The 22,352-nt window shown below is 37.9% G+C and overlaps 1 protein-coding gene across 1 annotated transcript; it reads right to left on the minus strand.

The window, feature by feature from the left end:
• Positions 1-3,152: 3,152 nt before the first annotated feature.
• On the minus strand, positions 3,153-5,701 carry LOC121389133 (endothelial zinc finger protein induced by tumor necrosis factor alpha-like). The gene is made up of 2 exons (XM_041520745.1): positions 5,630-5,701; positions 3,153-3,470 (listed from the first exon to the last, which is right to left on the minus strand). The coding sequence occupies exons 1-2, from the start codon at positions 5,699-5,701 to the stop codon at positions 3,153-3,155; spliced, it is 390 nt and encodes a 129-aa protein (XP_041376679.1).
• Between the last annotated feature and the right edge of the window lie 16,651 nt (positions 5,702-22,352).

Genomic DNA, 22,352 nt, shown 5'->3' on the forward strand with positions numbered 1-22,352 from the left:
ACTAACCCACTGTCCTGGACAGACAGCCCAGATAGCTGAGGTGTGTGCCCAGGACAGTGTGCTTGAACCTTAATTGGATATTGGCACGAAAATAAGTAGAAATGAAATGATGGAGTATAATTGGCTTTAGCTCTTTTGATTATTTAATGGATGGTTTTCAGTATGGTATGTTTGATTACCAGGCGAGTCTTTCCACCGTACATCTTCACTCCATTTAATCTGACCCCAGGCAAAGTCAAGGTCACATGGAATTTGGTTAAAGTTTTCCTAATTAACTTTTATTTTTGTCTTTAATATTTGTGCTGAGTGCCGTAATTCTAACCCTAGAGCAGGTCATGAATTTATCCTAGTGTGGGGTGGTTTTTAGGCGAGTGCGAGTGGTAAAACGCATGCCTGATGCACAGCTGGTCTAATATCGATCCCCGTCAGTGAACTTATTTGGGCTATTTCTCGTTCCACGACTAGTATATCAAAGGCCGTTGTATGTGCTATCCTGTGTCGGAAGGTGCATATAAAAGATCCCTTGCTACTAATGGAAAAATGTAGCAGGTTTCCTCTCTATACCTGTGTCAAAAATTGATCATATGTTTGATATCCAATAGCCAATGATTAATAAATCAATGTGCTCTAGTGGTGTCATTAAACAAAACAAACTTCTTATCCAAGTGTAGGCCATGAATCTGACATCAATGAAGAACCATGAATCTGACCCTAAAATAGCCCATGAATATGACTAATACAGAACCATGAATTTGACTATAGCAGAGCAGCCCATAAATCTGACACACACACACACACACACACACACACACACACACACACACACACACACACACACTGGCCCTTGATTCAGACCCTACAGCAGCCTATGAGTCTGACCCTAGAACAGGCCATCAATTGGATGCCAGAACATGCCATAAGTCTGACCTTTGTGGTGCCCATAAATTAAACCATAAAGCTATGAACCATACCCATAACTATGAATCTGACTCTAAAGCAGACTCATGAATCTGACTCAATGAATCTGACTCTAAAAGCTGACCCATGAATCTGACTCAAATCAATCAGACTCTAAAGCAGACCCATGAATCTGACTCAAATCAATTTGACTCTAAAGCAGACCCATGACTCTGACTCAATGAATCTGACTCTAAAGCAGACCCATGAATCTGACTCCAATCAATCAGACTCTAAAGCAGACCCATGAATCTGACTCAAATCAATCAGACTCTAAAGCAGACCCATGAATCTGACTCAAATCAATCAGACTCTAAAGCAGACCCATGAATCTGACTCAAATCAATTTGACTCTAAAGCAGACCCATGAATCTGACTTAATGAATCTGACTCTAAAGCAGACCCATGAATCTGACTCAAATCAATCTGACTCTAAAGCAGACCCATGACTCTGACTCAATGAATCTGACTCTAAAGCAGACCCATGAATCTGACTCCAATCAATCAGACTCTAAAGCAGACCCATGAATCTGACTCAAATCAATCAGACTCTAAAGCAGACCCATGAATCTGACTCAATGAATCTGACTCTAAAGCAGACCCATGAATCTGACTCAAATCAATCAGACTCTAAAGCAGACCCATGAATCTGACTCAAATCAATTTGACTCTAAAGCAGACCCATGAATCTGACTTAATGAATCTGACTCTAAAGCAGACCCATGAATCTGACTCAAATCAATCTGACTCTAAAGCAGACCCATGAATGTAGAGTAAAATCAAGGTTATTTGTCACTGGCATCGATGGCTTGGTAGTTAAGTTCCAGGCTGGTCAGTACTGGGTTCACATCTCTGTTATAGATCCACCCGTTTCCAGTAAGGTCGCCACGCCAACTAATACCTGTGGATAGCTGTTGTATTTAGTATTACCAAGTGATAATCTTTAAACTGCTCGCAAATATCACTTTAGACCATAGTAGAAATTTTTACAAATGGACAAGATCTTTATTATTATTTGAAAGAATTTGAAGCTATCAGGAAAAATAATGTCAGTAAATTAGAGGAAATGTAATTATGAGATGTGAAATTCGTTCAGAGGTAGATCCAAGGTTTTTCTGTAAGCAGATGACTTTTTATTTTATTTTTTTTTTTTTTTTTGGGGGGGGGGGGGGGGGGGGTGTAAATTCATGATAAAATAATAGTTATATGCTGAGTAATTAAGGTACATGAGGACAACAATGCTACATTATTTTTAGATTAAAATTATGTACTGTCTGTTTGCTATGTAATATATGTAAGGTAATGAAGTCGGGGCCCTAACCCTGACATTACCACAGTGTATTTCTGGGACAATAAACAATTTCAAATAATATAATAAATTTTTATATTGTTTTTGACAAAAATGTTAGTCATAAACAAAGCAAAACGTGCATTAGAAAACACAAAGGTTGAAATATGTAACAATATCATAAAGGTACTTTGTTACAAGTACTACAATGTATAATAATTGACATATTATTATTGAACATTTACAGTCTGCAGCTTTAATTAATAATGGAAAAATGTTGCTGGTTTCTTCTCGAAGACTATGTGTCAAAATTACCAAATGTTTTACATCCAATAGCTGATGATTAATAAATCAGTGTGTCTTAGTTAAACAGGAAGAAGAAGGAAATGTTTTATTTAACAACGCACTCAACACATTTTATTTACGGTTATATGGTGTCAGACATATGGTTAAGGACCACACAGATATAGACAGAGGAAACCCGCTGTCACCACTTCATGGTCTACTCTTGTCGATTAGCAGCAAGGGATCTTTTATATGCACCCATCCCACAGACAGGATGGTACATACCACGGCCTTTGTTACATCAGTTGTGGAGCACTGGCTGGAACGAGAAATAGCCCAATGGGGCCACCAATGGGGATCGATCCTAAACCGACCTTGCATCAAGTAAGTGCTTTACCACTGGGCTATGTCCCCCCCCCCCCCCCCCCCTTAGTTAAACAAAACAAACTTTAACTTTTAATCACACATGACATGAAAAGTTAGTGAAATTGTTACATATTCCCAACAAATTGGTTAGTGTTTGTATCCGATTTGTTTTCTTCTCAGAAGTAATCAATAAATCATCCTTGTAATTTCATTGTTTCTATTTTACAAGTTTGTTCTGTTTGGCAAGGACTGGTAGTCATTTGAGCATGTGACACTTCTTGTGCCTGGCCAGTCCACTGGTTGACGAGTATTTCTTGCCACACACGTCACACACGATCATGCCAGCGTGCGCCTTCAAGTGACACACGAGCTGACTCTTGTCCCAGAAGTGGCTGGAACACAGATGACACCACAGGAAGTCCTTGGTGTGACCCCTGCGATGGCGGGTCAGCCGGGACGGGTAGCACGTCACGTAACTACACTGATCACACTTGAGAGTCTTGCTGAGTTTCCGTGCAGCAAGTCCACGCCAAGTCCTGCTGCTGCTGCTTGGACCACATCTTCCTTTATCATCCTGGAATACAAAAAACATAAAGATAAATAAATCAATAAAAATCAATAAATAACATTAATAGTGCAGGGGTGGGAATTGGTGAACTGTAAAAAACAGGAAATCTAGAGGGGTCCGTTGAGTGCGTCGTTAAATAAAACATTTCTTTCTTTTTTTCTAGAGGGGTCCCGGAAATTCTTGAAATCCTAGGTTAAAATCTGTGCCATCTGACACATTTTGGAGGAAAGGACGATTAAAATGCAAGGAAACGCAATGTTTCATGAGAGGAAAACAGCTGATCCGAGGAGAATTCCCACCCCTGATAGTGGTCTTGTCTCTCACTAAGCACTAACCTGTAACATCTGTCCTACACAGACCGGCCAGGTAGACAAGGGTATATCTAGGATAGTATGCTCTACCTTAATATATACAAATGTACTATATTAGTAAGCACAAATAAACAGAAATGAAAAATAGATAAAGGTCAAACATACACATCTCAATATCAAGCTTATATCTAGTGTTACAGACTGTTAGAATGACTGGGGTTTTTTTTCTTGGGGATTTGTTCTTGTGTTTGTTTTGTTGTTTTATCTGTGGGCTCTCACTATCAGAATAATTGTTTTAATTTGTAATGGTGTACATGTGCGTGTGTATGCGTGTATGTGTGCGCATGCATGTGTTTGTGTACATGCATGTATGTATGTGTGGGCATGTGTTTGTGCGTGTATGAGGTGTGTGCACCTGTGTGTGTGTTTGTGTGTGTATGAGGTGTGTGTGTGTGTGTGTGTGTACACCTGTGTGTGTGTGTATGAGTGTGCACGTGCATGTGTGTGTGCGTGCATGTGTGTGCACCTGTGTGTGTGTGTGTGTGCATGTGTGCGCACCTGCATGTATATGTGTGTTTGCATGGGTGCATGCATGCATGCATGCGTGCATGTGTGTATGTGGAGTGATTTAGCTTTCAGTCGTCTCATCCCCTGCACTGGTTTCTCTTCTACTGTGTATGTCTATAAAACATGACCAGATCATGACAATGTGTAATAATGATTATTAAGTAGTAAACCGTACTTTGTTACAATATGGACGTTTTACATGATATTTGTGTATTATTTCAAACTGCTGTAGACGGTTTGGTAAGAAATTGAGGAGGCAAGTTGACAAAACATTTCCCATACATGTAGCTCTAGAACTGGCACTCATGCAGTAGTCTATACAGACATAAAGAATAATACATGAGTGGCCATTAGATATAATTTATCTCACAATGTATTGTTTTAAAATGTATCTAATGAGAAAAAGCGAGTTTGATATGTTTTTAAACGAGTTGTGAGATAAATTGTATCTAACAGACACAAATATATTATTCTATTTCTTACATATCCTCAAAAAAACACAGATTTTAAGCAAATTTTAACATTTTTTTCGACTAAAAGTTATTTACAGCCATTGTACTTGTAGTTAACTTACACATCACAGACAAATGATTGTCAGGTTAACTATACGTCACAGTGTAATCGATTTCAATCATGCTGTTTTTTATTGGAAATATAATACTTGATATTTATAGTTAACCAATTTATGAAGCTACTGTTTTTGTTATTGAAGCATATTGCAAAAAATTCGTAGGTATGTGATATTTTGCTATGAAATATGCGTATTTTAGGAAGTCTGACCTATAAATATGATGCCAGATTTAAGATATTTTTTATATAATTTTTTTTTTTATCTATACATATTTTACTGTTGTACCAAATATTAATACCCAAAATGTCATCTATATTACGTGGTTGTTGTTTTTGTTGTATCTGTAACCAGCTGTGTAATGTATCTCTCCAAAATTTGTTTAGTATTCTTTCAAGTTTAAAAGTAATAGTATAAATAGTCGCCATGTATAATTAAATCGAGTATAGATATACCTGTAATAGATTTAAAGAGATTAGTCCACTTTGGGTTATTAATAATCATTCGTCGAATCCATGCATTTTTAAGTGCTATAATGTAATTAGTTACGTTTATCATTTTAATTCCGCCATCTTTATAGTTTTGAGTTATTAAACCGCAGTGTGAATCTTGATTCATCGCTAAACACGACTCGATTCCATTCCCTCTAAGTCCATCGCAAGTGGCGTTGTGCCCACAGTTGACGTCGATGAAATTGGGTCAAGATGGGTCCAACATACGGGCACCGTGCGTGGAGGTGAGCGGTTCGCAGCCGATTTCGGATCGTTTGCTGACGTTCCCGCGTGCAACATGTTGACGGCACGTTCACTCTGCACTATATAATAAATATATTAAAATATTCGTATTTCTTTTATTGTTCAGTATAATATTAACTAGTTGATGAGTATTTATTAGTTTTATAAAACATTGTATGGTACCACTGATCGAAACTTGCAGGGTATTTTTGCTTAAAATATTCATTTTTGTACACTTGGGGCCCCATTTTATGAAGCAATCGTAGTGCTAAGACCATCTTAAATGCATATGGCAAAATGGTGATCTTAGTTGTGGTAATCTTTAAAGGAGTTCAACATTTTGAATCTTTATTTTTTTTATCCCACTGTCACTTTTCCTTTTACTCCTTTGAATTCCATCTCATTTCTTCCTGATCTGGCAACTCCTATCTTCTTTTGCTGTCCACCTCCACATCCTAGACCTTGTCTCGCCCAACACGACATGTGCTTGTCTCTTGTGGCTATCCATGCCAGTAGTACAGTAGTTACTTCTGGCATTGTTAAGAGGCACCCCTGCGCGTGCTGTAACCTCATCGTAGTGCAGGGGTATAACATTCTCTTTGAGAATGGCCAATACAGCATAAATCCATTTTGGGGCATCTTGTTTGCCGTGAGGTGCGACCTGTAAAACTGGATGATGGGATCATGGTGGTTGAGTTGGGGCATATTTGCGGGTCCGATAGCACACCACTTTGGCCCGGAATTCAAATAGACGGGTGGTCAGGGATGCCCGACCTGATCAATCGGCTGGTCACACCAACCTCGAGAGTAGACAACCTATGTTTTGTTTATATTGCCAAGAATAAACATTGTTAATAAATCCATTTGTATATGTTGCTCTTGGGCCAATTGGGTGATTTATTGTTTTAGTTTTTTTGGTATTGTCCAAGTATATTAACCATGTATCCCTGGCATGATTGTCTGGTGGTTATTCGCAGCTTCATGTTTCCTTATTGGATTTCGTGGTGGGTGGGGGCATGGTTGATAAATCACATGACCTTAACTATGGATCAATAAAAACCCCACTATAATTTCAGATGGGACCCTGAAAAGGGTCCACACTGAATTTCGGACTTCTTCATCTGATGAAGTGTCCACGACTATATCGACATTGAAGAAATCGAAAGTGGTTTCTTCTCTAGCTTGGTCAAGGTTCCTTGTCATTGAATCTTCAGGTGACGGAGCCTTGAAAAAAAGTGTCACCTTTAGCTGTACAAAAGGGACTCGAAGGCTTGGCCAGTAAACCTAAACGTGTTAAAAGGCTTCGAAATGTTTCACTGTTGGTGGAAGTTTTGAAGTCAAAAATATTGTGCAATATTAAAATCAAGGTAAATTCACATTCATCCCTAAATTCATCGAAGAGTGTCAATAGAACAAGATATTTGGAAGGTGTCAGCGAAGATGGAGATTTGTAAAAAAAAAATCTCTTTGCAAGGCGTTTCATCAGTCAAGCGAATAAATGGTTTGTCGAAACAATGAATTAGTTCCGATGAATACTTTAATTCTGACATTTGATAGGCCTAGCCTTCCAAACTCTATTAAGGCTGGGTACTAGAAGATACTGTTGCACCTTTTATTCCCAATCCTTTGCGGTGCTTTAAGTACCAAATATATGGACATGGACAAAATACATGCAGTGGTAGGCTGACGTGCGCCCGCTGTGGTCAATTTGATCATAACAGCAAGACATGCCAGGCTGACATGGTTTGTACCAACTGCAAGGGTAAGCATTTTGCATACTCTTGCGAATGTCCAAAATGGAAAGTACAAAAACAGGTGCAACAGATTAAAGTTGTAAAGCATCTGTCTTTTACTGAGGCCAGGAAGTTAGTTGAGACTGCAACACCTGTTGTAGGTGAAAAATTCTATGATGTAGCATTTGGAGTCTCGACAGCAAGTGCCTCGGTTTCAGACAGATTTGACCTGGCCAAATGATGCCAATCTCTTTAGAAAGATCTCGGATATCCAGAAGGCTCAAAAACAAGCAGCAATGGTTGTACAAAAACAAGTGACAAAGCATCTCAGGTGTCGTCGGATTCTATGAATCCGCCAAAAGGGGCAGCTGCTGGGTAGTCTGGCTCCAGTAGACCTGTGACAGGCAAAGACACCAAAGTGCATCAGAAGGGTGTAAGTGATAATATGGAAATTTCATCAATTAAGTCTTTTAATTCAAAAACATAATCATCTTGTAGTGTGTCTTCATGAAACATTCTTGAAGGACACTGATCATATTATTACCATGAGAGGATTTAACCTCTATCATAACTTTCAAGAAACTGCAAATAGAGCATCTGGGACTGTTAATTTTTGTTAATGAAAACATTCTTCAAAGTCCAGTTATATTACATACTATTTTACAGGCTGTGGCTGTAAAGATTACAGCTCATAAGACTATTACTCTATGCTCAGTTTATTCACCTCCTCGAAACCATTTTAATTTTAATCCTAGAGATCTTCAAGATCTTGTTATTATTATGGGAGATTTTAATTGTCACCACACTTTGTGGGAATGTAAGGATGTAAATATTGGAGGTAAACAATTAGAAGACTTAATTTTCAAAAATTATATACTTTTATTTAATGATAAAAGCCATTTATATTTTCATTCTGCAAGTGGTTCTTTCACTTCCATAGACTTAACTCTTTGTAGTCGATCACCGTTTGTTGATTTCTCTTGTAAAGCTGATCCAGACCCTTGTAGTAGTGACCACTTTCCCATTAGTTGGTAGAATGATGGACCTCCATCATTTGAAAGGGTTCAAAGATGGAAGTTGGCGAAGGCAGATTGGGGTCAGTTCCGGTATCTGTGCAGCACACGTCTGCAACAATTTGCCATTACTGATGTTGATGATCCCATGTCTTTGTTCATTTCCATCTTGATGGATATTGCAAATGAAACTATTCCGAAGACTTCGGCAGTGCCAAAGCGTTTCAATTTACAATAGTTTACTGATACATGCCAAGATACAACCACAGAGCAAAACAGGACCCTTGAGAGGTTCAAACGTGAACCTACTGGGGATAACCTGAATGCATATCGTATTGCTAGGGCTAAGGTTCGCAGAAAGATCAGACAGCGTAAGGAATCATCTTGGAGAAATTTTGTCTCCATGTTGAATTTACAAACATCGGTGAAATCTGTCTGGAATAGGATTCATGAAATCAAAGGTAAAGAATCCAGTAAAACAGTTCATCATTTGTCTGTCAATGATACAGATTTCATTGCCAATGCAATTGACAGACAACTTTACTCATAAGTCGTCCTCTGCTTTCAGTACAGATCATTTTACATCTGCTCGAAATAAAGCTGAAAAGCAGCCCATCAATTTTTCATCTGAAAATGCTGAAGTGTACAACAGGCCCTTTTCAATGGAAGAATTGAAGGATGCTTTTCGTAGAGTCCATGATACTTCAGCAGGAACAGATAAAATTCATCATCAGTTATTAAAATATTTACCAAAATCATCTTTGATGGTTCTTTTGAATATTTTTTAACGACATCTGGATTTCTGGTGACTTTCCTTCTGGCTGGAGGAAAGCAATTATTATTCCTATTTCCAAGCCTGGTAAGGATCCAACAAATCCTACTAGTTATCATCGTTCGCATTGACAAGTTGCATTTGTAAAACCATGGAACGAATGATCAATCATAGACTTGTCTGATATCTTGAATCCCATAAATTACCTACTAACATGCAATGTGGGTTCAGATCTAGACGTAGCACGGTTGATCATCTTGGTAGATTTGAAACGTTTTGTATGGAAGTTTTCATCCATATTCAGCACTTGATTTCAGTGTTTTTATATTTGGAGAAAGCTTATGATATCACGTGGAAGTATAGGATTTTAAATAATCTCCATGGCATGGGCCTGAGACGTCGACTTCCAGTTATTATTTCTCAATTTTCAAAAGATAGATCTTTTAAAATTCCGGGTGGGGTCTACTTTGCGCGATATTCATCCACAAGAGATGGGTGTGCCTCAAGGTAGTATTCTGTCTGTAACTTTATTTTCTGTGAAAATTAACAGCGTCACACAGTGTTTAAAACCTGGTGTGGATTGCTCGTTATATGTCGATGATTTTCATATTTGCTACAGAAAGTCCAATATGAGTATTGAAGTTTAGAACATCTCATGTAGAGAGCTTTTACACTGATGAAGATGGAAGTGAACAAAGATATGGTATCATCAGCATCAGTAATGGCAAATTGTTGTAAACGAGTGCTGCATCGGTGCCGAAACTGACCCCAATTTGCCTTCTTCAACTTCCACCTTTGAACCCTTTCAAGTGATGGAAGTCCATCATTCTCCAAAATACTTGGAAAGTGGTCACTACCACAATGGTCTGGACCAACTTTCTAGGAGAAATCAATAAAAAGTGAAGGACTACAAAGGGTTACATCTTTAGAAGTGAAAGAACCATTTGCAGAATGAAAATATGTATGACTTTTATCATTAAATAAAAGTAAGTAATTTTTGGTAATTAATTCTTCCATTTGTTTACTTCTAATATAAACATCCTCACATTCCCACAGTGTGGTGACCATTAAAATCTCCCATAACAAGAAAGGGAGTAGGGAGTTGGCCAATACGATCTTGAAGGTCTCTAGGAGTAAAATTAAAATGATTACGAAGTGGCAAGTAAACTGAACATAGAGTTATAGTTTTATGAGCTGTAACTTTTACAGCAACAGCTTGTAAATTAGTATTTAATGTCACTATACACTGAGGAATATTTTCAATAACAAGAATGGAAGCACCACCAGCATGCTCTATTTTTAATTTCTTGAAATTTATGATAGAGGTTAAATCCTCTCATGGTAATATGATCAGTGACTTTCAAGAAAGCTTCTTGAAGACACACTGCAAGAGGATTATGTTTTTGAATTAAAAGACTTAATTCATCAAAATTGGGCCTACGCCCACGGCAGTTCCACTGAATGACTGAATTAGTCATTAGGAGGAAGTATGTCTTGCCGATTTTCTAGATTGTGGGTGATCCTGCGATTAAATATCCATCTGATCATCCAGATCAGCCAAAGATTCAAAAGGATTGTATCAATTTTGTTTCTCATATTTCTTCAGTCGGCCTGAAGAACAATCCTTATTCTGAATTTTGGTGTCTTTTCCTGACTTAGGCTGACTAGGACCTGGCTCCCTAGTTAAACCTTTTGATGGATTTTTAGAATCCAAAGACACCTTCACATATTTAGCAGGTTGCTTTTGAACAGCTTTTGTAGTTTGCTTTTCGGATTTTTCTATGTCTGAAATCTTTTTGTATCTATTCTCACCATTAGACCAAGTTAACTCGGTCTGAATTGCAACATTGGTTGTAAAAACCTCAACTGCAGTGCATAAGATGCAGAAATCTCTACAATTTTTCTTGCCTCATAAAAGGACAGGTGTTTTTCTACTTTTACCTGTTGTACTTGCTTCTCCACTTTTCACTTTGGACACTCACGCGAGTAAGCAAAATGCTGGCCCTTGCAGTTGGTACATGCCACATCAATTTGACATGTCTTGCTGCCATAATCAAATTGACCACAACGAGCACATGTCAATCTCCTACGACAAGTATGTTGGTCATGACCAAACGTTTAACATTTGAAACATCTCAAGGGATTGAGTGTGTAAGGTGCAACATGTATATTCAAATACCCTGCCTTTACCGAATTTGAGAGAGTTGACAAGTTGAAGGTCAAGATCAAAGTACTCGTCGGAACAAGTTCCATTATCTACACGAATACTGATCCGTTTAATCAACACAACACCTTGTGAGGCGAGAGTTGCACAAATCTCATCCTCACTTACTCCCTCCAAGTCTCTAGACCTAATCACTCCCTTTGATGAGTTCAGGGAGGAATGGGGTGTGTCCTGAATTGGTATGTTATATACTAGTTTAGAATTCAGAAGATTTTTAGAATGACTCGGTAGCGGATTCATCAACAAAGAGCCATTCCACAATCGTTTTTAATGGTTTTAAGCTCACCAGCTAAATCTTGAAATCCTTTCTCAATTGCGAATGGAGATAATTTCTACAAGGCCTCGTCATCAGATCCTATAACAAGGAACCTTGGCCAGGTTTTAATGGAAATTACCTTTGACATTTTAATGTTCAAAGACGTAGACTTTTCATCCGAAGATGAAGAGTCAGAAACCTCGGTGGACCCGTTTAAGGGCCTCATCAAAAGGTAATGACATACTTTTAGCCATATTAAAATCTCAACTGATTCATCAATCATGCCCCCACACCTCAGAGTCCAACGAGGGGACATGATGCTGCGGATATCCAGCAGACACCCATGCCAGGGATACATGGCTGATATACTTTGGCAATAAACAAAGAATAAATTACCCAATTGACCACCGCCCCAAAAGCAACAAATACAAATGGTATATAAATAATGCTTGTTCTTGACTATATAAACAAAACAAAGGTGGTTTGCTCTTGAGCTTGGCGTGACCAGCCGATTGATCAGGTCGAGCCTCCCTGACCACCCGTCTGGCTGAACTACAGGCCAAAGTGTTGTGTTGCCAGAAAACATACCTGTGGATATACCCCCCAACCCCACCACCAGGATCCCATTATTCAGCATTACAGGATGCACCTCACGGAAAATGCGTTAGAGACGCTGAATAGCTGATACCATCTATTTATCATCATCATCGTCATCATCATTACCACCACCACCGATACCACCACTATCATTATTACCGATACCATCACTATCATCATCATCACCAATACCACCACTATCATCATCATCATCATCACCGATACCACCACTATCATTATAATCATCACCGATACCACCACTATCATCATCATCACCAATACCACCACTATCATCATCATCATCATCATCATTACGATACCACCTCTATCATCATCATCACCGATACGATCACTATCATCATCACCGATATCACCACTATCATCATCATCATCACCACGAATACCACCACTATCATCATCACCAATACCACCACTATCATCATCATCATCATCACAAAACTACAAACAAGTCGGGCTTCTTAATGTTTATCATTTTAATCCACACCGACACATTTTACAGTTTGTAGATTTGTGCTAATAAGATGTGCTCTCGGAACATCATTATTTAGTCCATTAAACTGAAATGGAGAATGGTAAATATTTATTAAAAACAAAAACCATCGAAATTACTTAATGGTCAAATAAAATCTTCAAATCATCTAATTTTGGGTGTTTATAATTATAGAAGTATGACAGTTCTATGTTCGTGAAATAAATGTGCTTACGAATCGGTATTCAGGACATGATAAACAATAGGTATGTGCATGTACTAATATTTAGGAACTTTTTAAATACTTTTGAAAAATGCAAAATAAGGTTAAAACTATACAGTGTATATATATGTACATATATTTCTTAGAAGACATGTACTTGTATATAGATGCATACACAAATAACACATTGCATTTATAGACGCGCAACTCGACAAATTTTGGGAATGCTCTGGGTCATCTCCTTTCTTTTACGATATTCATTTGTAAGAAAACACAACTGGTATATCAAAGGCCGTGGTATGTACTACCCTTTCTGTGGGATGGTGCATATAAAAGATCCCTTGCTGGGTTTCCTCTCTCATATCTGTGTGGTCCTTAACCATATGTCTGACGCCATATAATCGTAAATAAAATGTGTTGAGTGTGACGTTAAATAAAACTTTTTTTTCTTTTTTTGTAAGAAATTTTATTAAAAACCCAGACATATCTATGAATACATGATGTGTCAGATGCTTAACGAATGCCATCAAAATTTCCACATCCTATTCGTGTACATTAAAGGGACATACCCTAGTTTCAACCCATGAGAATTAACACTAAGTTTAGTTAATCTACAAACCTGTAACACATTGTGGATAAAGTTACAATTGAGTGAAACAAAGAGTCTGTGATTTTGAAATGGTGAAATACCCTCTAAAATAGACTAAACCTCGACTCCATAATTGTTACCTCTCAGACGCACGTGCGTTTTTAAAAATATGAGCAATGCTTTTTGTGATATTAAAAGCACCAGGATGGCCAAAAACACTTCGAATGTACGGAAATGGATAATCTAAACAATAAAATCTAAGTAAAGTATGATTTCAGTAATCAAAAACGGCTCTAATAGTACAAAATATGCCTTAGTGTTTAAAAACTAGGGTATGTCCCTTTAATCCATTTATTCCACACCACCATTAATTACTCGGTTCAGTACAATTTCTGTCAGACTATATTCTGTAAAAAACAAAAAACCCACACCACTATAGAGAGGATCATGTGACTACTAATTTTAGGCAGTGCTCACAATTGACAAGTACCGTGTAAATAAAATCAACACAGGTGGACTACGAATTGTTTTTTCAGTCGGCCACCCTCATGCCAGAACACCGCTTCGTGTTACTGTTATACAAATGGCACTATACCACTTGCAGTTGTTATCAGTTAGTACTATATATTTAACAAGTTACTTCAAACCAGTGGGTTATTTAAATACTACAGAGGTCAGCCTACTTAATCATAAAGAAATATTTCTAAAGGCATATCAGAATTGTGTAGTATGTTGTTGTTAATAAGGAACTATTTCCTAAACCGGACTATATTAAGCCAAGACAAGAAGTATCGACACGACAAATGGTGGTGGTGTGCCTTTATAACGTCAGTTCGTGTCCAGGACATGATATTTCATTGCAACATTTAATTCGAATGTGTTACAGTTTGCTTAGCGTATTCAAACTGATAGCACAGATGTTTTAAAGGGACATTCCCGAGTGTGCTGCAATTTGTAAGATGTTATCGACTAACAGAGACTTTTTAACGATTGTAATTACATATCTAATATATGTTTCTGCATCAAATATTATTGGCTGCATATTAAATGTGTGTCTGGTCGTTCTAATATTTATACTAGGTTAAATTTCATTTTATTTCTTAAAATATTGTGTTTTCGTACGTACGAAATTATTTGAAGACAAATTCCAGTTTGGGCTTCTCACAAATATTAAGACGACCAGAAACACATTGAATATACAGACACTGGTATTCTAAACAAGAAAATATATTTAATATGTAAGTTGAATCGTAGACATATTTTATTAGTCGGAAACATCTTACAATGCAGCAAACTTAGAAATGTCCCTTTAATAGCCAGAGTACTCATCGAACTAGACAGACATTCAAGGACGGTTAATGATCGTTTTCTGCCGTCAGAGATAACTGTAAAGCGAAAACACGGAATTGCTGTCTACCACCGGGTAGGCAGAAATTCCCGCTCTAATACGATAACTATATATTTGACACTAAATACCATTACATTGACCATTTGCGAGTTCAACGATAACAAATATTTAACATATTAACCAATAATACACACACCACAGAACGCTAAATACCATTACATTGATCGCTGATAACAAATTTGAATATATTAATCACTAATACACGCACTATCTAGAAGACGCCCGTCAGCATCTACGTTTTTAACGGGAACATTATTGAAAGGGGGGTCTGTCGTATGTAATCATAGGCGTACGGGCTCCCATTTTTGTAGGGGCAGGCTGGCTTTTGCCCGAATTAAACAAAAATTACCGAATCTGGATAGGTATATTTATTCCTATCAACATTACTACCAAACAGCTATATTGGGGTGTAAACGAATCGCTACGTATTTTTACTAATGAGGGTAGAATGATGGAAATCCACGGTAAAAAGGTCTCAGGTCTCACATTTTCCCCGGATATCTTAAATATTTTGGCCCGAATTTGTGGTTTTTTCTTTCTACCCCCCCCCCCCCCCCCCCCCCTCCCCCGCCGTCTCGTACGCTTTTGTGTATGGTTGGTGATTATGCGAAGTATTTGTTATCAGCGAACTCGAAAACGATCAATGTAATGTTATTTAGCGGCAAACATATAAGGTTATTATTGTATTAGAGCGGAAATCTAGGCATCAATTCCGTGATTTCGCTTTATAATTATCTCTGACGGCAGAGAGCGATCATAACCGTCCAAGTGTCCGTCTAGCTCTCGAAAGGCAGAATATTCGAATTAGTGTTTTAATTGGTCGAATGAAACACCATTTGGACACACGGTAACGTAGCTTTATAAATGCCGACAGCGACCTATAATCAGAAGAGAATGGGATCTAATTTCAATTAGTTTGACTGATCTCTGTATAGCGTAATGGTGGTGTTTAATATTTATTAACTATTTTTAACTTTTACTTACCAAATTATTTCGGTGCCCAAGTCTCCCAGTATGGGGGTGCGGTTGGTGTGGTGGCTGGTGTGGTTGGGTAGTACTGGTTGTAGTACGGATTCGATGGTGGCTTCATGTTCATCACTCGCATGGTGGACAGAACAGTATTTATCATCTGCCGGTAGAACATCGTCATCTCATTGGTTCGTTGGTAGCAAGTACACTGTGCATCCACGGAGACGGTCACGGCGCTTGCGACGAGCACGAAGAGAAACAACGTCGACAACATCATCAAATCTGACTGAAGTTGTAATCTAATGTCTTACGTTTACTTTACATTTCTCTTTATATACCCAGAAAGTGACTGCATCGGGGCAATATTTACACGTGTGTTATATTAAAGGTACACGCACCATTATTTAACAGCGCATGTATGAGGTAATTCTGGATAATAGGAAAGATCATAATGTTTTTTTTAATGAATAATTCAAACAACTATATATATATATTTTCATTCACGGTTTGACTAACATTGGTATATCCAGACTGTTTGGTATTGGGCAATAAATTGAAATTGAAATGGTATTTAGATCCCCCACCCCCCCCACCCCCTCCGCTCCCAATAACAACATACAAAATAACGCACGCTATTTTGTAGCTGTTACATTTTGTGTGAAAATATATTTGTCCTGAAAGTACTTTGTTCCACCAGCTAACTACCCAGTCATCATATTCCACTTATGTTGGTATATAATCGAATTATGTCTACGTAGCCATAAGGGGGCGGGACGTAGCCTAGTGGCAAAGCGCTCACCTGATGCGTGGTCGGTTTGGGATCAATCACCGTCGATTAGCCCATCGGGCCATTTCTCGTTCCAGCCAGTGCACCACGATTGGCATATCAAAGGCCGTGGTATGTACTGTCCTATCTATGGTGTGGTACATATAGACGATTCCTTGTTTCTAATGGAAATATGTAGAGGATTTTCTCTGTAAAGACGATATGTCCAAATTACCAAATGTTTAAAATCCAATAGCCGATGATTAATAAATCAGTGTGCTCTAGAGGTGTCGTTAAACGAAACAAACTTTTAATGTAGCCATAAATCAGAAAATGTTGGGGGGGGGGGGGGGGGGGGGGGTCATTTCAGCTCTATCGCAGCCAGCGCATATTACGAGTTAACAGAATGACGGTTTTCGCCCGGTTGTCCGAATGTCATTTTGAAATACGCTCGGAATATTTTGTGATATGTTTGCAAAATTTTATTTAGTTTAAGCATGGTTAATGTTCGTTAAAAGTGTGGTCAAAGGTTTTCTAATTGCCTTTAACTCTTGAATTATGTAATGAAAGACTTTTATATTTGCAATAGCTGTTTACCAACTTCTGATGTTTCAATTGCATACCTCCAGACGAATGAATGTCACCGCAGGTCAAGGTTAAGGTCATTTAGAATTTAGTTAAAGTTAGGATAAAACGTTTTCTGTTTGCTTTTAATTACTTATTTAATGGATTGTCTTTGTAGTTGGAATGAATGTGCATCGAGTCCCAGTACACTCTAATCCCATGGGCTACGTCTCGCCCCGTCTGTGGAAAAGTGCATATGAAAGATCCTTTCGCCGCTAATGGGCAAATGTAGCAGATATCCTTTGAAGACTACATGTACATGCCACAATTACCAAATGTTTAACCAATAATTAATAAATCAATGTGTTCTAGAGGTGTCGCAAAAAACAAAACAAAAAAACTCGGGCAAATCTGAACCCAATGAAAGGCAGATATCCTATGTGTAAGTTTTACTAATAAAGTTCGAATTCTTTAAGTGATTTATTTAATATTTCGTATACATTTTCACGAAGCGATAGTTTTTTACACTGCACATCTCTGTGTTTATAAGTGTTTGTTTGAAACAGTTTCAAGCTATTAAAGTAACTATTGTAATTATATAATATGCTTTATATGCAATGGGGTTATGAGATGTATTACACAATGTTAATTGAATCTGGTGTTGGATTAATGTCCCTACCTACTTTTAAAATTTTGTAATAGTTATGTAAATTAATAAAAATTTCACTATTCACTACTATATGCCAGCCATCAAGTCACGCAATCCGTGCAACTTTGCCTTTTAAGATATTTTGCATATGTTGAAAATAGATGAAATTCTGAATCAGGAGTATTATTTCTGAAGTTGGCAGAACCACGTATCTTTAAAATGCAGGCTACAACTTACGCAAATGGCTCATTTTTGTCTACTTGTAGAAACAATTGTCTTGTTTTGAGTTAAAAATACCTACACCCCCCCCCCCCCCCCCCCCCCCCCCCCCCCCCCCAAAGGAAAAAAAAAGAAGAAGAAAACTCCCCACAAAAAACCCAAGCAAGCATGTTCATAACACCTGCCTGACACCATGTCCATAAATCTCAATTTGCATGTCATAAACTACACAATAATATGCTTAAATAACAGATACTGTTGTAGTTATAACAAGTTGAGCACGCATGCAGAAAAAAAGTAAATGAACCACCAGGATGTTCTCGTAAATACATGCAAGATGGACGCACCTGCGTAAGACAAATATATGGTAAAGTTGTTTCGACAAATTTAGGTTACCTTTTGTTAAAACACAACAACCAATCCTTAATATTGCAAATGAAAGGAGAAATAACAAAATTGTGGTATATATGTTGCCCTACCTCACATTGATTAATCCCGTCGTTATTAGCAACACACACACACACACACACACACACACACACACACACACACACACACACATATATATATATATATATATATATATATATATATCTATATATATATATTGTGACGGAACATGCTCTTATCTTTTCGCCTGTGGCGATGTTAATTGTTTTAGAGGGCCGTGTGCAGCTTGGTTACGTAATACCCCCGCGCGACGGTGGTAGTCCTGCGTCCCAATACACACCCAGCCCTGGTGTGGAGGCCATGTGGAGAGTGGTTACGTAATACCTCCGCGCGACCATGGTATCTCTAGCGAACTAGGCGTCGATCAGTCTAGGCTTGTAAGAAAATATACCGTCTTGGTCGCTGTGGAAATATACACATCATAAGATTCGGTCCCGCGGACTGTCTCCGGACCAGTCTGGGTTTTATAATAAATAGATAGGATTTTAGATATATCAGGGAGAAACATTGGAAGTATCCAGGGGAAAGGACGTGGTCCAACTGAACGAACTATATTAGTTCAGACCGGACTTGGTAAATATATATTTTGCTCTGTTGTATAACTTTAATGTGATTGATGTGACTTTAAATATTCTAATACTGTATTATACCAATATTCCTTAGACAGTGTCTCCGGTAATCTGACGAAGTAAATTGTAGGCTTCACTGTTCTAATATTTTTATACGAGTATTTGGTAAGATAAAGCTTAGCCGGTCATCCTAGAGGACCTAGGTAAACTGTAGGTTATTGTCTTTATTGTGATATGTACCAGTATTAATTCTGTATTACAAGGTTACTGAATGAGTATTTAAGGGTTAATTAAAAATTAACCAGTTAGGAATAGAGTTGTAATTCCTTTATTAATTAAGTTCCCCTGGCAGCGTTACTCAATTATCACACGTGTGTGTGTTGTATCACGGTGAAGTGATTAGAATATTGTGTAAACTAGACACCTAGTGATTAACTAATTAAGTGATTAGCTCTGGGTTGCTATTATTTTGTTGTTGTTAATTAACTACTGCGGCAAGTACATTTGTCAGCGTTAGAGTTAATACAGATTCCAAAGTGTATTGTGTTTTGTTGTGTTTTCTAGTGAACTAAACGTGCTACATATATATATATTTATATCAGGTCTTATCTCTGATTACTCCTAGAGCCGGGTCACTCGGGTAGTAGCCTGCCCGATACAGAGAGATCTAATAGATATACAGTTAGGAGAGATATTTGGATAATCGTGTTTTATTCAGTTACGGGTATTATAGGATCCCCGTGATATATATATATATATATATATATATATATATATATATATATATATATATATATATATATATAATTATACATATATATATATAAACACACACATGTATATAAAACAAAAAATCATCGCCCACCATTCTTTATTATTTACATACTCATTATTCACAAAGTAATTAATTAATAGCATTTTTAGGCTACTTTTTATGTTCAATATTAATTAAATATTTGCAACAGTTTTCAATTATATTTATATTGTCCAGTTAAGACGCTTGTTGTTGTTTTCTGTAATGTATGATTGATCCTTTGTTTCGATATTTAAAAAAAATAAAAAAATAATTCAAACACTCGTGACTGTTGAAGACCGGGAAATCCTAACCCTCAAGATACATCTGTTTGTCTGAAACTCGCCAAGGCTCGTATCAGACAAACCGTTGTATGTCTCGGGTTGGGATTCCCCTGTCTTCGACAGATACTTATTAGTAGATTCTTTCTTTCTAGACGATTTCTAAATACGCCTGACATCATAGCTCATGTGTTATAGTCCGGGAGCCAAGGCCAGAAAAAAAATGGTTGAGAACAACACCCATATAATGGATATAATTATAAAATTATTTTCACACCCATATAATGGATATAATTTAAACATTATTCTCACATGGTTTTAACTATTATCCATATGTATCCCTTGAATCAATAATTAAGACGTCCTCAGTCAGTGAAGTATATATGGAATCGACATTGCAACGAAGCTACCAAAAGGAAACGACCAGAGGCCATAATCTGGCCATAGAAGATAATTAAGGCTGCAATTGGATGTACACTACAGGTTGTTATCTGAAAGAGAGAATGCTATTGGAATAGCTGAAAACCAGACAGCATACTTTCATCAACCATTTACATATTTACCTTAGTTTTACACCCAATAGCCGATGCGTTGTTTTGTGCTGGGGTGTTAAGAAACATTAATTCATACATATTGTCATCAAATTCACTGGGTGGTGGCTTTATACTCCTCTTAGTCGTTCTATAGATGACCGCCATCGGTGACGTCGTGGTTAGGCCATCAGTCTACAGGCTGGTAGGTACTGGGTTCGGATCCCAGTCGAGGCATGGAATTTTTAATCCAGATACCGACTCCAAACCCTGAGTGAATGCTCCGCAAGGCTCAATGGGTAGGTGTAAACCACTTGCACCTACCAGTGATCCATGACTGGTTCAACAAAGGCCATGGTTTGTGCTATCCTGCCTGTGGGAAGCGCAAATAAAAGATCCCTGGCTGCCTGTCGCAAAAGAGTAGCATATGTGGCGACAGCGGGTTTCCTCTAAAAAACAGTGTCAGAATGACCATATGTTTGACGTCAATGTGCTCTAGTGGCGTCATTAATTAAAACAAACTTTACTTTTTACTTTTTCTGTAGATGACATTTGAAGTCAAACGTAATGGCCCAAGGCATCATTATCTGTAATCTGTACCTGTTTTATTATTGTGTGTACAATACTGGAACCTGTGATCATTTGGCAGTAACCAAATCCATTGATGGAGGGTGACACAGGCCACTACGGCATTGAACCCAATCCAGTCAAAACTGTCTGTTGACTAACTTTCATATGGCAGATCTTAACCAAGAATAGCTTCTTTAGCAGCATATGCAACAGTGCCCAGGAACTGTATGATTGGTGGATTTTTTCCCATAGATTCTGCATTCTAGTATGACTTGGCATACTAATAGAGTATCTAATGCACTCTGCTTTTTTGAGTGATCCTCACATGCCTGTCCTGGGTGTGGACCAAACTATCCCCACTAATATAGTATAAGACTTGTCGCATGGGTAATCTCTTTACCATTTAATGTTTCTTCATTGATATCATTGTTGTATGCTGCTGTTTGTATTAACACATTTGGCCAGATGACAACACACACATTGGACATTATGGGTGATAACACACATATTAGATAGGGCTTGGCAACAACTTCCATTGCCAGACTGGTATTAACTGCTCGAATGTCTTCAGAGGATGGGCATGCCGATAAATTGTTCTGATCCAGTCGAGTGGTGCAATGACATGCTGATCACAATGTCATGGTGAGCACAATATGCTTGGCTGTTTTCACTCGTCCATGTTTAACACGATGTAAGTTTTTGTTTTACCAATCATGATGGCATGCCATCGATCTGTTGCGTTTTGTTTATTCTGAGTAGTTTGAATTGGATCTCTCTCTCTCTCTCTCTCTCTCTCTCTCTCTCTCTCTCTCTCTCTCTCTCTCTCTCTCTCTCTCTCTCTCTCTCAGTGGTCTCCTTCAATGGGTCAATAACCATGCCTTTAATTTTAACGTGAACTTAAAAATCGACTTGCTAGTGGATAACCTCTCATCAGAGTTTTATTTGGCCACGACACTTCTTCGTAACAGGGTGTATGCCACCAAATCAAATCCCATAGACGACAATAGTAACATATGAGGCTAAAACTCATATCTGCAGCGTAG

Source organism: Gigantopelta aegis, chromosome 14 (genome assembly GCF_016097555.1).
Source record: "Gigantopelta aegis isolate Gae_Host chromosome 14, Gae_host_genome, whole genome shotgun sequence".
NCBI lineage: Eukaryota > Metazoa > Mollusca > Gastropoda > Neomphalida > Peltospiridae > Gigantopelta > Gigantopelta aegis.

Bases quoted from the DNA above. Each gene is read 5' to 3' on its own strand.
- LOC121389133 (XM_041520745.1), bottom strand. From the start codon at position 5,701: ATGTTGCACGCGGGAACGTCAGCAAACGATCCGAAATCGGCTGCGAAC. The intron at 3,471-5,629 runs GTATGTTGGACC...TTTGTATTCCAG, and splicing joins CACCTCCACGCACGGTGCCC to GATGATAAAGGAAGATGTGG.